At 35.8% G+C, this 17563-nt stretch overlaps 1 protein-coding gene, 1 non-coding gene and 1 pseudogene across 2 annotated transcripts; all 3 read left to right on the top strand.

The window, feature by feature from the left end:
* The first annotated feature begins 253 nt into the window (after positions 1 to 253).
* TRNAY-GUA (transfer RNA tyrosine (anticodon GUA)) lies at positions 254 to 348 on the top strand. The gene is made up of 2 exons: positions 254 to 290; positions 313 to 348. It is a non-coding gene; the product is annotated as a tRNA-Tyr (tRNA).
* A 2127-nt stretch (positions 349 to 2475) lies between these two features.
* Positions 2476 to 13485, top strand: LOC132614914 (ferric reduction oxidase 2-like; annotated as a pseudogene).
* A 2387-nt stretch (positions 13486 to 15872) lies between these two features.
* On the top strand, positions 15873 to 17346 carry LOC132607088 (mitogen-activated protein kinase kinase kinase 20-like). The gene has a single exon (XM_060320943.1). It carries the CDS (start codon positions 16151 to 16153, stop codon positions 17141 to 17143), a length of 993 nt encoding a protein of 330 aa, XP_060176926.1. The 5' UTR covers positions 15873 to 16150; the 3' UTR covers positions 17144 to 17346.
* The last annotated feature ends 217 nt before the right edge of the window (positions 17347 to 17563 follow it).

Genomic DNA, 17563 nt, shown 5'->3' with positions numbered 1-17563 from the left:
TAATGAAATGGTTTACGGTTACACAAAAATTTATGGCTTGTTTTAGACCACACGTTTCAAGAGTCTTTCTTTCTTTCTTAAACTCCATGCCTAGTCAAACTATATCACATAAATTGGGACGCCGGGAATGATGTTTAATAGCCGAATCCAAATTCTCAAAACTATACCATATCAAAAGATTATACTAAGAATTCATTGAAAAGAATCAAGTATTTGATTATCCCTAATTTTGCTAAGAACAACATAATCAAAGCCGACCTTAGCTCAGTTGGTAGAGCGGAGGACTGTAGTGGGGCAAAGCCTAAACAGCTAATCCTTAGGTCGCTGGTTTGAATCCGGCAGGTCGGATTTTTTAATCCTAAGTAATTTATTGTTTTTCAAAAAACATTAATAAAATCGCAAAAATCGAATTGATCAAATTGGTATTAATTAGTTTACTTTTGATTTTGATAAAAGTCGAACCCAACTGATGGAATTATATTGGTTATGTTGTTGTTGTAAAAGTCGAACTCATTTGAATCGAATCGATCAGACCAAACTATGGTCAATCAATGCCCTACTTCATAGAAGTGTGTAAGAAAAGGAATCCTCGAATCTTGAGCATTTGATTTCCATGATGATATCAAATGGTATACAATCACGTAGAAATTTCTTGAACTTGTCAATTATATGAAATCAGAATGAGATTTAGAAAGAGAGTCTGATCATAATCTTTAGGAAAAATTTGACTAATGTCAAAGAAAGTCTACTCGAAATGCAATCAATGTCCAACTTGTAGAAGTTAAAAAGTTAAAAGCAGTGCAGAAATTGTATTTTAAAAGAAATCCTCAAGTGCAAAAATGGTTTTGACATGGAGTATTGTCGTATACTTGGTATTGGAGATATGTCAATGATAGAGCTGAGATCTTTTTTCCCAACAGCTGAGAGCCTGAGACAGTTTATTTGCTGATATTTGCTTAGAGATACATCTAGGCCTGTGCACAAATCGGTTCAAGCCGAATTTCCGAACCGATTCGAAACAATTCGGATAATTCAATTTGAATAATACAATTCGATTTCGATTTTCAAATGCAATTGCAAAATATTATGGTTTAACAATTTGGATACGGTTTGCTTCAATTATCAACCGAACCGATCCAAACAAACCGAATTTATATGCCACTAGTGACTAATATGACTAATTGGGTATATGTAATGTGGTGTTGGCGGATTTGTATACTTGCACAAGTTGTCAAGCTCTTGTTTTGCTATTTATATGCTATTATGCTTGCAAGTTTATGGTTTTTTCTTGATTAATGTCTTGATTATAAGGCTGCAAGTTTAGGATCTCATTATTTTTTGTTATGTTTACTCTAAAACTGAAATGAAATAGTTGCTTGTTTAAATTTCGAATAAACCGAACAAATCGATTTGTGTAACCGAACCGAAATAATAAAAAAACGAATCAAATTGAACCTAGAATGGATCGAGTTTGATTGAGAATTTTAGAAAGTCGAAATTTCAACTCAATGATGGCCAAAACCGAACCGATTCGTGCACAGGCCTAGATACATCGACTGTTAAAAACAAAAAGGGACTATTAAAAACAAAAAGTTGGTAAAAACGCCGTTGCCGGGGATCGAACCCGGGTGACAGGCGGGAATACTTACCACTATACTACAACGACTTGTTTGTTCATTAGCAACCGCGGACTCTTTTTAATTCATATATCTAATATGATACTGTTAACTCATTTAATGCATTTGAGTTTGCCCTTTGATATCGACAGTCTGGGGCTTACACTTACATAACGAAACTGCTCTTTGGACTATAATGGTATTGGAATAATGTGCTTGCTATTAAGAAAAGAGTTACTCGTACTCATTTGTGTACACCAAATTAAAATAAAAAAAGGTACATTACGTATCTAAAACTTATTAATTAATTATATTATAATATTATTATTTCAATTTATCAGTTAACCCCAGAAATTTTGCTGTATCCACCGGACTGTCGCAGACATGTATGTTTTTATTTCTTTTCCATGATCATAGAGTAATTAAAGTTCAAACCCCATTAAGACTAAAATATGCTTAAAACCCAAAAGCATTTTGTGATGGCGTCTCCGTCTTGGAGCCATTGGACACGAGATTTTATTTTCGAAAGTCCTCTTCTAAACATAATATATGATTATAATCCACGAAGGTCTTGGAGGAAGGTACTATTAAATGTGCGCAGTAATATAACATATACCAAAAAAGGGGCTTGTTCACTGCCAAAAGAGGAGAATAAATTAGAATAAACAAATGGTCAAATATGCAATGAAACCAATTATGTTTATGGGAAAAGAAAAGTGAGTTTTGCTGACAAAAAGGGGAGTCTTCTTTCCTTTATTTTAACTTATTTCTATTTCATCCACTTTAAATAAGAGTGCACTCGTAGAAACCTAGTATTACAAGGGCCAAAGGACTAGTATATCGCACAGACAAAAGGGGAATGGATGCCAAAGAAACTCTTCATCAAAGAATGAATTGGACTATTATTCAACAAGCAATAAAACTGCTGGTATTGTTGATTTTAATGGGCTACTTCATGATTTGGATAATGATGCCCACAAACACATTTTATTTGCATTGGTTGCTTCATGTCTATGCTAAACTCAATTCCACTTACTTTGGAATACAAGGTTTCATCTCTCCTAAATTTAACACCTTTTTATTTACGTAACTATGTCACATCTGCTCAAGTAAGTGATTGATACTTTCTATAAGTCAAGCACGTGAAGATTTTTTTATAATGGGTGACAACGAAACTTGAACTCAAGATCTCTGTGCCTGGTCTGTCAATTACCATGTTGAATTGTGTGACCACTTCATCTAAAAACTTAAGCCCTTAGAGAGAGCACCCTTTTATTTACGTAATTATGTATGTAATATATTAGCCAATCAATGTTGGACTTTTAAGTGTTCATGTTTTTGATGTTTGCAGGTTCAGACATTTTGATATACACATTTCCAGTTATGTTGGTTTCTACTTTAGGATGTCTTTCTCTTCATTTAGTCAACTATACTAATGCACATGATGAAAGGTAAGTAGTGTTGTCCTACTATCAGCTGATTAAGTTTCATTGTTGTTCATTCTGCGTAAGGATTGGTAGCTAAGAATTGGGATTTTATGTCTTACATGGCACATTTCATTTACTCTCTTTGCTGTTTTATGGTAACAGAACCTTAAAAGGTACTCGTTTCGCTTCTTGGAGTCCGCCCAGCAATCATGAAAGGTCCTCTAGGCATTGTTTCATGGACAGAATTATGTTTCTTATTCATGTTCACTGCCCTTCTCATTTGGTCAATCTCATCTTATACACATGGCATGTTCAGGAATATAACCAGACAATCTGCAGCAATGATGGGAGCAGAAGTGTAAGATTTTACTGAAATCTTGTTAATGCTATAAAAAGTCATCTCTGTTTCTTATTTTTGATACAATGGAAAATGAACTCATGGGTGAAAATGACAATTGGCAGATGGCAAGCTAAATTAGAAAGTGTGGCTCTCATGCTAGGCCTTGTAGGAAATATCTGTCTAGCCTTTCTCTTCTTTCCAGTAACCAGAGGATCATCCATTTTGCGACTCTTCGGGCTCACATCAGAGTCCAGTGTTAAGTATCATATTTGGCTGGGGCATGCTGTCATGACTCTCTTCACTGCTCATGGTTTATGTTTCATAATCCTCTGGGCTGATACTTATCAGCTTTCAAAAGTATGTCAACTTTTCCCTTTTATTTTACCTTTAGTATGAAAATAGAGCAGTCTCTAGGTGACCTATTACAATTTTATTTTGTGAAAATGCAGATGTTGCAATGGCATAAAGTTGGAATTTCCATTGTGGCTGGAGAAGTGGCTTTGCTTGCAGGAATAGCTATGTGGTTGCCAAGTTTCCCGCGAATCAGAAGAAAGTTGTTTGAGCTTTTCTTCTATACACATCATCTCTACATTATCTTTGTAGTATTCTTTGTATTTCATGTTGGATTAACTTACTCCTGCATCACGCTTCCTGGATTTTACCTCTTCTTAGTTGACCGCTATTTGAGATTCTTACAATCCCAACAACGTGTGTGCTTAGTTTCTGCAAGTATTTTACCTTGCCAAGCAGTGGAGCTAAACTTCTCTAAAAGTCCAGGTGGTTAACTTGCTCTATGGTACAATGGAATTTTAATCCATTGATAGATGTTACTGTCACAGTGTCACCTTATGTATTTGCAATTCCGGTTTCAGGGCTAAGGTACAATCCAACGAGTTCAGTTTTCATAAATGTGCCTAGTATATCAAAGCTGCAGTGGCATCCATTTACAGTGACTTCCAACAGTAACATGGAACCTGAGAAACTCAGCATTGTCATAAAAAGTGAAGGGAAATGGTCTCAAAAACTGTTTGAGAAGCTCTCATCAACTACAGCAGGACACCATCTTCAAGTTTCTCTTGAGGGGCCTTATGGACCGGCTTCAACCCAATTCTTGAGGTACCAGTCTATAAATGAACAATTCCTTTTGATTTCAACTTTAAGTTGATCGACTTTCTTTCTGATGCTTCAAAATTTCTTACTTGAGTTGTGGAAAATTACTTGTAGACATGATATGCTAGTTATGGTGAGTGGAGGCAGTGGCATCACTCCTTTTATATCTATCATCAGAGAGCTTATTTATATTGCTGGCTCAACAAGCTACAAGATCCCAAAAGTTCTCCTTGTTGCTGCTTTCAAGAAATCAATGGATCTCGCCATGTTAGACGTTCTCCTTCCCCTTTCAGGAACCAACTATGATATTTCGTGAATGCAGCTACAAATTGAAGCTTATGTAACAAGAGAGAAAGAACCTTTAAAAGACAACCAGAAGTTCCTCAAAACACTATGGCTTAAGCCCAATGCTTCAGAAAGAACAGTTTCCGCAGTATTAGGCCAAAACAATCGGCTTTGGCTTGGAGCTATAATCACATCCTCCTTCATCATGTTTCTTCTGCTCATTGGTATTCTAAATTGATATTACATATACCCTGTTGACCATACCACCGAGAAGATATATTCGTATTCAGAAAGTGCAGCTCTTAGTATGTTGTTATTATGTGTGGTTATAGCTATAACTGCATCAGCTGCCTTTGTTTGGAACAAGAAACAGAAGGTTAAGGAAATGGTGCAGATTCAGAATAATGACAGGACAACACCGATAACTTCTCCAGGTCCAGGCTCATGGTTTCACAACATTGATATAGAGCTGGAAAGCCTACTATCATGACCCAACCCCGTAGGCCGCGACTAGTGTCCGTGCTGGACACCCGGACGTACCCCTTAACCCAAACCGGCATATAAGCAGAGTATATAAATATAAAAGTCAAATGGCGTCACTAACTATCACAGATGAACAGATATAGCACGTGGAAGCCGATAAGGCTATCACAGATCATATCAACCCAAAACATATACAGAACCCACATGTACGTCTACAGACCTCTACAGATCACAACAGAATCATAAGACGGGACAGGGCCCCGTCATACCCCTGAATAGCATACATATGTACAATGGCATAAGACTGTACCAAAACGTAGGCTCCGGACAAAAGAGCACTCCAAGACAGTAGAGTAGGATCCTAAACGGGCGGATCAACAAATCGGTCGTCAGTACCTGCGCGGCATGAAAACGCAGCCCCCGACGAAAGGGGGTCAGTACGAAATATGTACTGAATATGTAAAGCCTGAAGTACAGAAACAAAATCATAACCGGAACAAAACGTACAAAAAATGAGTGTAATATCCAGATTATCAAATGCATATTTCCAAAACGTAAAGAACGTATACCGAAACATATGCCATATCATATCCGGCCCCCGTCAAGGGACTCGGTGAACATAACGTGGTCGCCACCCCGACACTGGCACCACAACACATCATGCTCCAGATTAGGGAATAACCCCGTAACATAACATATCATATCAGGTGGCCATATCAAATCATATCATGTCATATCAGAATGTGTGTACATGGCACAGCATACTCCACAACCCATGTACCAGTGAACCTGCCCCCTCACATCGAGGCACGGCGAACAATGCAGTGGAATACGCTTGACAACATATCCTGGCCCGGGCTCAGTGGGGGAAACATTGAGGCATCCACGAATGGAGTAGTGAGAAACTAAATGCAATATAAAATACCATATATTTCCAGAGACTCAATAAGACATATCGAATGACAAATCGAAATAATGAAATCGGACAGAATCATAGTAAGTGTATTTCGGATGTCATAATAAGTTACGGAGAAATAATCTTTCTGAGGTCGCTTCCACATTCCAAAATAGTTTACAAGACTCAAGGGAACTATTAAAACAATTGTCCTTTAGTAGCTAGAAGGATAGTTAAAACGGTTCATTTTACATGGCTTGAAAATAAGACATTAGTACAATAAGAGACAAGTCGGGAATAGTGGGCCCACCTCGGGTCAACTGAAGCGATGGGCGCAAATTACGTATATTAAGTCTATAGAGTCACCCATGGAGGTCCTAGGGAAATTCCCTAACTTTTTAAGCAATTTATGAAAACTTGCACAATTCTTTCAACAAAACATGCATATAGGATTCAATTCTATTGAATGAAAAAGGGACAAATTTAAGCGCGGATTCCTAAGAGTAGAGTCGTCCCCGAGGCTCGTATCCAAACCTATCACACCTAAGACATGCCAAGAGAAGGAAAGGTAAAGCTTTACATACCTTACGTCGTTCAATAACTCGGTCCAACCACGAACTTCCACAATTAATATGCCAAACCTAAATCCTTACTTATACTACCTTCACACATGGCTCTAGAGCTACTGAAAATTTTAGCTCGCGTTACCATCTACAAGTCTCCATTTCAACCTCTGTTCACACTTTACATAAGAAGAGATTGCACCAACGTTGTTGGACACATTTTTGGCCAGGAAAATCAGCAAAGCAAACATTTATTGATTTAAGAAAACACCACTGAATGAAACTTTCTCCATGCCTATCACTTTAGCTAATATTTCTTTTTCTTTAAGGTAGACCATGAAACCTTTATTTGATGTCTTGCTCCTTATGGTCCTTACTAGCGAGAAATAAGAAAAAAATAGCTACAATTGAGTTGTTTTTCACAAGGCGAATCAAACTGCTCAAACATATCAAGGAATTTGAAGTAAAATTAGCTATTAAAGAGACGTATAATCACTGGATGAAGAATAAGAGTAGTAGTAATTTAAATGGTGTTGTGAAGATGGAGATGAAGGAATGGTTTGGAACGAACAGTTTAGGGAAAATGTTATTTGAAAAAGGATTTAAGGGTAATACTCAATATAATGATAAAATATATCATGTGCTGTACTTAAATCATTTTACAAAGCACAAGTGTTTTTTTTTCCCCTTGTTTACACGTAGCAGTAACATTAGTACAACAAATACATATAATAGCATTTGAAGGTATCTTAAAATGATAGCTAATAAACCCCTTTTTATACCCCTCTCAAACATTAATTATTAACCTTGTGTCCATCATCCCATGCACTGATCTTTTCACGTGATATGCCCCCCTTTTTGTCACTTTTAATGAAAAAGATTTTTTTTTCCTTATCATATTGGACGATGGGTCCCACTCCTAATAATGCCACCTAGCTAGCTTAATCACTTAGTCATTCTAGTTGCTGCCACATGGGGATGACATGCACGTTTATTATTTATCCAAAATCCCATAATTAGTTTATTAATCTCCCACTAAAATTTAGTATTTATCCAATTATCCACACAATTAATTCTTGCTCTCAATTCACTTAAACATGAATCACTTTGAACACATTTCATATACTCATTATCATAATCGAGTGGTAAAATTCTAGTCCATAGCCTCTTTATACCTACACAAATATTATTTTCAATCATCGTCGTCACTTTTTTTTTTTTTTTTTTTTTTTGTCTTAAATCATTTCGAAATTTTATTCCTTGTATCCGTACTTTCAGCAAACCAAGCGTCCTTCTTTAGTAACACAAATCTCAACCTTAAGTGTGGTATTTACTTAAATGAGTGAGCATAATCCATTTATGGCCGTGGAACCCATAACTTTTTTGGCTTTACTTATATAAAGAGTTTTGGTCATGAAAGTAAACCAAATGGATACACACATTACATTAGTCACCTTATGCATTTTGCTCATGCATCCACTTGCAAGTAGTTGTCCCCTTTTAACACTTATCCATTAATCAACAACTAATTCACTAATCTTCTACTAATTCAACAATTAACGGAATTTCCTAGATAATTAATAATTTCTCCACTACCCTCCATGTATGATTAATTGCACACATAATTAATTCCTAATCTTCACTAACATCTCCACACTAATAATAATTAACTAGCATCCCGTGCAATTTTTAAAGTTGGGGTTAAAAATTTCTTGTCTCATGTCTCAAAAATAATCTTGTCCTTGAACTTATGTCGATTAGCTTACGAATAACCCAATGTACAAAAGTACGGGATATAACATTCTTCCCCCCTTTAGAACATTCGTCCTCGAATGTTAAACAAGTCCTATATAGGTATACTGGTTATGGTGATCTCATAACAAATCAATTGTAACTCGAACTTATCTATCATGATGTGCCTCTCTTTACTTAGCCTAATGTCATTCTCCACTTGACATCTATTAATAACATTCCTTTTGAATAGTTGAAAACGAGTTTCCTTCTTAGTAATGACTTTTGGTCGCAATACTCCCTTGATTCCTCAGGAATGTCCTTTCAAAAGATATAAGTGAATCACTTTCTTGATATGATCGGACTCGTCTATCCTTTTTCTTGCTCAATAATGGTATTAAGTCTGACATGGTTTGCAACGTTTTCTCACTTCCTTTCTTCCATCTAACTTCACTTCAAAGAAATCTCTGATTTGCTATCAACCGGAGTAAAGCGACGCTAAAATCAAGTAGTCAGCAAGGGCTCGAGGTCGTTTGCCGTATTGTGTTGCTTCAACGTAACTTGTACATTTTTCATGCCTTTGAAAATGAAGTATATAGCTGCTTCCTATATATTTTGCTGCTCCATACGTTCTTAAGAGAATTATCCCTTTTGAAAGGAATGATTTCAAGCACAACTTTTTAATTAGGGACTGTGAGCCCATTCTTCACTTTAACATATATACATATATCATTTGTCTTCAACATGCCACCAACAAAATGTCATGAAAGGTGTTAATTTGCTGTCCCTAATCATGGATACGTGGTGTGCATGTTAACATACCATTTGTCCACTAAATTTTTTATTTAATTCCTTTCTCTCTCATAATAATCCAATCATAATCATCCACCCCTGTAATTAATTTCTAGGGAAATTTTGGCAGAATTTCCTCTGTATTTCTTACTATCTCAAAACCTGCACGCAGGAAATACCAACAATGCCTCACAGGGCCAACATATATATGCATGTATCGTATCATATCATAGCCACACAGGGCTCCCAATTTCCAGAAAAAGTATAAAGGTGTCGGGACTTACCTCACATATTGCACCTCGAGACGTACTAGATCCTTTAACGATTTGTCCTGTTATACCTTCCTACCTACCTTCTCTTTCATCCTTCAACTTTACATTTTAATCATATTTCGATATTCTTACCTTATCCGACATGCCTTTTTCGCACCATTGCTTACCTGTGTACTTTGTAGCTTCCAATATCATCAGTCGCTTTCTTCTGTCGATGTCATTCTTCAGCTGAAATCAAAGGTTAGTAAAAGGAATTTCATTTCCTATGGTTGGGCTCTATCGCACGATCTTAGATATGAAAGAAAGGTAACATCCTAAATGTCCTATAGCCTCTTGTTTATAGATGTGGTGCACAACACACCGATAAACAGGACTCTACTAGACACGGTCTGTAGACACTCCGAGGACGAACCGCTCTGATACCACTTTTGTCACGACCCAACCCCGTAGGCCGCGACTAGTGTCCGTGCTGGACACCCGGACGTACCCCTTAACCCAAACCGGCATATAAGCAGAGTATATAAATATAAAAGTCAAATGGCGTCACTAACTATCACAGATGAACAGATATAGCACGTGGAAGCCGATAAGGCTATCACAGATCATATCAACCCAAAACATATACAGAACCCACATGTACGTCTACAGACCTCTACAGATCACAACAGAATCATAAGACGGGACAGGGCCCCGTCATACCCCTGAAACGTAGGCTCCGGACAAAAGAGCACTCCAAGACAGTAGAGTAGGATCCTAAACGGGCGGATCAACAAATCGGTCGTCAGTACCTGCGCGGCATGAAAACGCAGCCCCCGACGAAAGGGGGTCAGTACGAAATATGTACTGAATATGTAAAGCCTGAAGCACAGAAACAAAATCATAACCGGAACAAAACGTACAAAAAATGAGTGTAATATCCAGATTATCAAATGCATATTTCCAAAACGTAAAGAACGTATACCGAAACATATGCCATATCATATCCGGCCCCCGTCAAGGGACTCGGTGAACAGAACGTGGTCGCCACCCCGACACTGGCGCCACAACACATCATGCTCCAGATTAGGGAATAACCCCGTAACATAACATATCATATCAGGTGGCCATATCAAATCATATCATGTCATATCAGAATGTGTGTACATGGCACAGCATACTCCACAACCCATGTACCAGTGAACCTGCCCCCTCACATCGAGGCACGGCGAACAATGCAGTGGAATACGCTTGACAACATATCCTGGCCCGGGCTCAGTGGGGGAAACATTGAGGCATCCACGAATGGAGTAGTGAGAAACTAAATGCAATATAAAATACCATATATTTCCAGAGACTCAATAAGACATATCGAATGACAAATCGAAATAATGAAATCGGACAGAATCATAGTAAGTGTATTTCGGATGTCATAATAAGTTACGGAGAAATAATCTTTCTGAGGTCGCTTCCACATTCCAAAATAGTTTACAAGACTCAAGGGAACTATTAAAACAATTGTCCTTTAGTAGCTAGAAGGATAGTTAAAACGGTTCATTTTACATGGCTTGAAAATAAGACATTAGTACAATAAGAGACAAGTCGGGAATAGTGGGCCCACCTCGGGTCAACTGAAGCGATGGGCGCAAATTACGTATATTAAGTCTATAGAGTCACCCATGGAGGTCCTAGGGAAATTCCCTAACTTTTTAAGCAATTTATGAAAACTTGCACAATTCTTTCAACAAAACATGCATATAGGATTCAATTCTATTGAATGAAAAAGGGACAAATTTAAGCGCGGATTCCTAAGAGTAGAGTCGTCCCCGAGGCTCGTATCCAAACCTATCACACCTAAGACATGCCAAGAGAAGGAAAGGTAAAGCTTTACATACCTTACGTCGTTCAATAACTCGGTCCAACCACGAACTTCCACAATTAATATGCCAAACCTAAATCCTTACTTATACTACCTTCACACATGGCTCTAGAGCTACTGAAAATTTTAGCTCGCGTTACCATCTACAAGTCTCCATTTCAACCTCTGTTCACACTTTACATAAGAAGAGATTGCACCAACGTTGTTGGACACATTTTTGGCCAGGAAAATCAGCAAAGCAAACATTTATTGATTTAAGAAAACACCACTGAATGAAACTTTCTCCATGTCTATCACTTTAGCTAATATTTCTTTTTCTTTAAGGTAGACCATGAAACCTTTATTTGATGTCTTGCTCCTTATGGTCCTTACTAGCGAGAAATAAGAAAAAAATAGCTACAATTGAGTTGTTTTCCACAAGGCGAATCAAACTGCTCAAACATATCAAGGAATTTGAAGTAAAATTAGCTATTAAAGAGACGTATAATCACTGGATGAAGAATAAGAGTAGTAGTAATTTAAATGGTGTTGTGAAGATGGAGATGAAGGAATGGTTTGGAACGAACAGTTTAGGGAAAATGTTATTTGAAAAAGGATTTAAGGGTAATACTCAATATAATGATAAAATATATCATGTGCTGTACTTAAATCATTTTACAAAGCACAAGTGTTTTTTTTTTCCCTTGTTTACACGTAGCAGTAACATTAGTACAACAAATACATATAATAGCATTTGAAGGTATCTTAAAATGATAGCTAATAAACCCCTTTTTATACCCCTCTCAAACATTAATTATTAACCTTGTGTCCATCATCCCATGCACTGATCTTTTCACGTGATATGCCCCCCTTTTTGTCACTTTTAATGAAAAAGATTTTTTTTTCCTTATCATATTGGACGATGGGTCCCACTCCTAATAATGCCACCTAGCTAGCTTAATCACTTAGTCATTCTAGTTGCTGCCACATGGGGATGACATGCACGTTTATTATTTATCCAAAATCCCATAATTAGTTTATTAATCTCCCACTAAAATTTAGTATTTATCCAATTATCCACACAATTAATTCTTGCTCTCAATTCACTTAAACATGAATCACTTTGAACACATTTCATATACTCATTATCATAATCGAGTGGTAAAATTCTAGTCCATAGCCTCTTTATACCTACACAAATATTATTTTCAATCATCGTCGTCACTTTTTTTTTTTTTTTTTTTTTTTTTGTCTTAAATCATTTCGAAATTTTATTCCTTGTATCCGTACTTTCAGCAAACCAAGCGTCCTTCTTTAGTAACACAAATCTCAACCTTAAGTGTGGTATTTACTTAAATGAGTGAGCATAATCCATTTATGGCCGTGGAACCCATAACTTTTTTGGCTTTACTTATATAAAGAGTTTTGGTCATGAAAGTAAACCAAATGGATACACACATTACATTAGTCACCTTATGCATTTTGCTCATGCATCCACGTGCAAGTAGTTGTCCCCTTTTAACACTTATCCATTCATCAACAACTAATTCACTAATCTTCTACTAATTCAACAATTAACGGAATTTCCTAGATAATTAATAATTTCTCCACTACCCTCCATGTATGATTAATTGCACACATAATTAATTCCTAATCTTCACTAACATCTCCACACTAATAATAATTAACTAGCATCCCGTGCAATTTTTAAAGTTGGGGTTAAAAATTTCTTGTCTCATGTCTCAAAAATAATCTTGTCCTTGAACTTATGTCGATTAGCTTACGAATAACCCAATGTACAAAAGTACGGGATATAACACCTACCCTTTCAAACGTTAACTCGAGCGACAAAAATACACTATGGTGAAAGGCCTAATCTAAGAAGTATGATAAGCTGACCTTTTTCCTCTTTTTTTTACTAGCTAAGAAGCACATGAATATTATTCCAATGATTTTTCTAACATTTTTATTTCTATAATGAGGATCGATATTCGTTCTTGCAAAGATCATTATGGAGTGTGAAGAATCAAATGTTGGAGTTTTTGTTAGTGGTCCAAGAAGAATGAAGCAAGAAGTAGCAACAATTTGTTCATCATGTGTGTCCAGTAACTTTCATTTTGAATCCATCAGCTGGTAATACTTGTAACTAATCTCTGCATTACCAATACTGATGTACATTACTCTAACCAACAACCAAACGAAACCAGAATATAATGCTTCTTTGTACCCTAAATTATATGGTTTTATTGCCCCATTGTATAGCAGTGACGTCAAATTTTAGTTCAACTTTCCACAGTGCCTTGTCACATCAAAATTGCACTCTACATACTTTAAACAATCAATCAAAGATTATATTTGTATATGTGAAAATGCTAGCTCAAGTTTGATTAAAAAGAAGGAAAAGGTCCAGATTTTTGCTTTGTACTTTGCAAAAAGGTCCAATTTTGCGCTCTATGTAGAAGTTTGGCTATCCATATTCTCGTTATTACAGTTTTGGCTCGAAATTGCTAGTCATTATTTCAGGGTCATGGCTGAACTAAACTTTAACCACAAGGGCAAATTTGAATATTTTTCCTCTTATTAAATTAATCTCTAATTAGTGATATTGGCACAAATTTTTTCCAAGTAGCTACATTGTGGCTACAGCGCAACAATAATTCAGCTTCACCACAACACAAAAACACGCAAACATAATTTCCTCCACGGCACAACCAAAATGTGTCATGGCTAAAGTAAAGAGAAAAATTTTCGATACATCTTTAGTTCCATTTTATGTGTAAAATTTGTGGTCTTGAAGTTTTGGAGTGATTTTGAAGATGAACGCCGATAATTTTCTCTTTAAGAAAACAATCCTGCATGGATGAGTGGTAGTAAAAGTTGTGATTTTGTGATGGAGGGACGGTGAATGGAGAAATAAATTTTAGATATAAGATTAATTAGAAGATAGGGGCGTCACCGCTACGGCTGATTGGAGGTGGTGGAATAGAGTAGTAGGTTGTGAAGGCAAATTAGTCGAGGAACGGTGAAATTGAGTACCATTATAAATGGTGTAATGGCAGATGATGGCCTGATTAAATTTTGAAATTAAATGGTAGTAGTAGTTTAAACATCTTTTTGAGTAAATGAAAAAAAAAAAAATGGACTTAAAGGTATGAAAATGGAGGAGTACGATTTAAGATTTACGAATATCACGTTTTTTAACTGAAAATGTGATTTTACACACACGCATAAATATGATTGGGCATTAGAAAGGACCATCAAAGTGATTGGAGCTTTGTTTAATACTGTAGTAATAAAAAGGAACGGGTAAGTCATTTAAAAAGAGTTAAAGCATGATATGCGTGCCTAGAATGATTCATCATAATAATAATATATCCAAGCTTTGCAAAATTTGAAGGTCTTCTTCTTTAGCTGTTTACTTTTTATAGTTTAAGAAGGATATTACTGATTAAGACTGATATTAAAAAATTATTGAGACCGTTGTGATGATATGAGCTTAATTTAGGAATTAAATGACATAAGAGGGAAATGTATTAACGTGATTGATGAACTAAACTTAAGAAAATTTTGTTTTTCTTACCGCATCAGTATTTTAGTTGGTAAATTATCTTAGAGAGTAGAAATTTATCAACACTCCATGTTTAACCAGATCAATGAAAATGACATATGTATTGACTTATATACTTATTGCTAAACTATATAGTTAATTAAATAGTACTATATATATTTTAACCTTAGCTTTTTAACCATAATAAAATAGTATGATTTGACATAAATATTAGTGCAAATAAATTTTTACCATCATAGGATATGATATTAACTCTAAATTATACTAAAATTTTTAATTCTTGCAAGTTTCCATTTTCTGCCTACTTGTGAATCGTTAAAGGTGGGATTTGTCTTTTCCGCACTAGGATTAATTGATTGGAGTTTGTTCTCTTTTTTTTTTTTTTTTTGCTGAACTGACGATTTTATTGAAAGAGTTTAAAGTACAAGAACTGAAAAGTAAGAAGGGAATATCTAAACGATATTACCTTGAAAGTGCGGAAATAGATCTAAACGATACTATCTCTAAATAGTCTTTGTTTAGCTGATCAACTAAAAACATAGGGGGATTATCCCAACTTTTTGTTTTGAAATAGTTTTTCAAAAGCTCACACAAATATACTGCCTGATCGATTATAATGTTTTTAAAGAGAAGAGAAAAATTTATACTATCACATTATTTAAAAATCAACTACACAATATTATCTCAAATTACTAATAAAAACAATAGAAACTTCCATTATGGGACCAGTGAAATTAGACAAATATCTACCTATTACCTAACAACAACAAAACAAGATAACTTGCAAAACTGGTTAATAATTTGTTACTACAATTTACAATAAGTTAAAATTGAAACTGTTATTTATTACTTAAAAAAAACACAGAATATTATCGTTTTATGTTTGTAAAAACAGATATTGCTCTTATAATGTGACCAGGGACGTTAGAAAAATATATACCTATTTGCAATTTTGGTGCTAATAAATTAAAAGAAAAAAGAAAAAGTTTTTTTTTTCTCCAAATAATCTTTAAAAAGTAAAAAGGAGAAAAGAACAAATTTGGAAGTTTACTGTCGGCGGCATAAACCTTAAATTAAACACGCATTCCTTACAATCCTAGGACTCTTACAAGGAAACACGGACTTTATAAAAGTACACTGTAAAAGAAGTAAAAAAAATAAAATAAAATAAAAAGTAATATGCTTATTCTGTGTTAACCCAATTGCGTACTCTGAACAAGAAAAGATATTAATAATGGCTTCAATTAAATGGTGTAGAGGAAGAACCATTGGAAAAGGAGGCTATGGCATTGTTACTTTAGCCACTACACAAGACAACTTGTACAATGTGGACATTCCGTCAACAATAGCTGTCAAATCATCCCTCTTTTCTCGTTCGATTTCATTACAAAAGGAGAGAGGATTCTTGAACAAATTTCAGGATTGTTCCCAAGTAATACGTTGTTTCGGAGCCGATGTAACTGAAGAAGATGGCAAGATTCTCTATAATATTTTGCTTGAATATGCTTCTGGTGGGAGTCTTGCCGATAGAATAGATGAAAATTCAACGCAAGGGTTGCCGGATTTTGAGGTAAAGAAGTACTCAAGATCAATTCTTTTGGGGCTTAGTGTAGTTCATGGAAGAGGTTTTGTTCATCGTGACATTAAACCCCACAATATTCTTCTCGTGGGTACTGAAAATACCGCCAAGATTGCCGATTTTGGTTTCGCAAACAGGGTTGGAATTGAGACTCAGAAAAGAAAGCATGGTGGACTTAGGGGAACACCGATTTATATGGCACCAGAATCCGTTCTTGATGCAGAGTATGGAACTGAATCGGATATTTGGGCTTTCGGATGTACCGTGTTTGAGATGATTACGGGGAAGAAAGTGTGGGATTGCACTGGAATTAAGGATACTCTTTATCTATTGTGGAAAATTGCAGTGCAATCACCGGACTTGCAGGACAAAAAATTGTCGAAAGAGGCAGAAGATTTTCTGAAAAAGTGTCTTGCTAGGGATCCACGTTCTCGATGGACAGCTAATATGCTGTTGAATCATCCTTTCCTTTCGTTTGATAATGCTGTTCACGAGGAGAGAAAGAGAAAGGAACTCAACCCCTTTTTGCTTACAAATATTGTTGATCCAATGATTGATGATTTCTGCAATAGTACAGAGCTGAAACCAATGAAGCTATTGAATTGCAGAACCAACAAAAGGAGAAGAAAGTTAGTGGAAGGGTGCTGATTATTGATTTTTTATTAGAATTATACTAATGTAAAGAGTAGGCAGCCTGTGAGGAAAAAAAGATGATCAGGTCCAGCCCCTTGTTTGAAAACAAAACAATTTTGTGTATATGTTCTCTTTATTATTGAACAATCTGTACAAAGAGGGTTTTTGCCTGTAAATTTTGGCTATTAGTGAATGCATTCTCTTTTCAGTGTCTTGCAGATCACGGTCTATTCTTCTTTTCCGATCATACTGATTATATGGCTTAGATCTCTTTCACATTACCTAACTACTCTCAATATTTGTTTATATCAGAGCCTGATGGCATCTGACTGTTGTTTGAGTTTCAGGTTGGTATCTCATAGTAAGATATACTATGTAATCTATAGAGTAACTTGAAGGAGTGTAGCATGCTTTTAACTTGTCAGTTCTTCTTTG

This window comes from Lycium barbarum, chromosome 1, assembly GCF_019175385.1.
Source record: "Lycium barbarum isolate Lr01 chromosome 1, ASM1917538v2, whole genome shotgun sequence".
Classification (NCBI taxonomy): Eukaryota; Viridiplantae; Streptophyta; class Magnoliopsida; order Solanales; family Solanaceae; genus Lycium; species Lycium barbarum.
The sequence above is the reverse complement of the archived record's forward strand: the minus strand, read 5'-3'. Positions and strand labels throughout refer to the sequence as shown.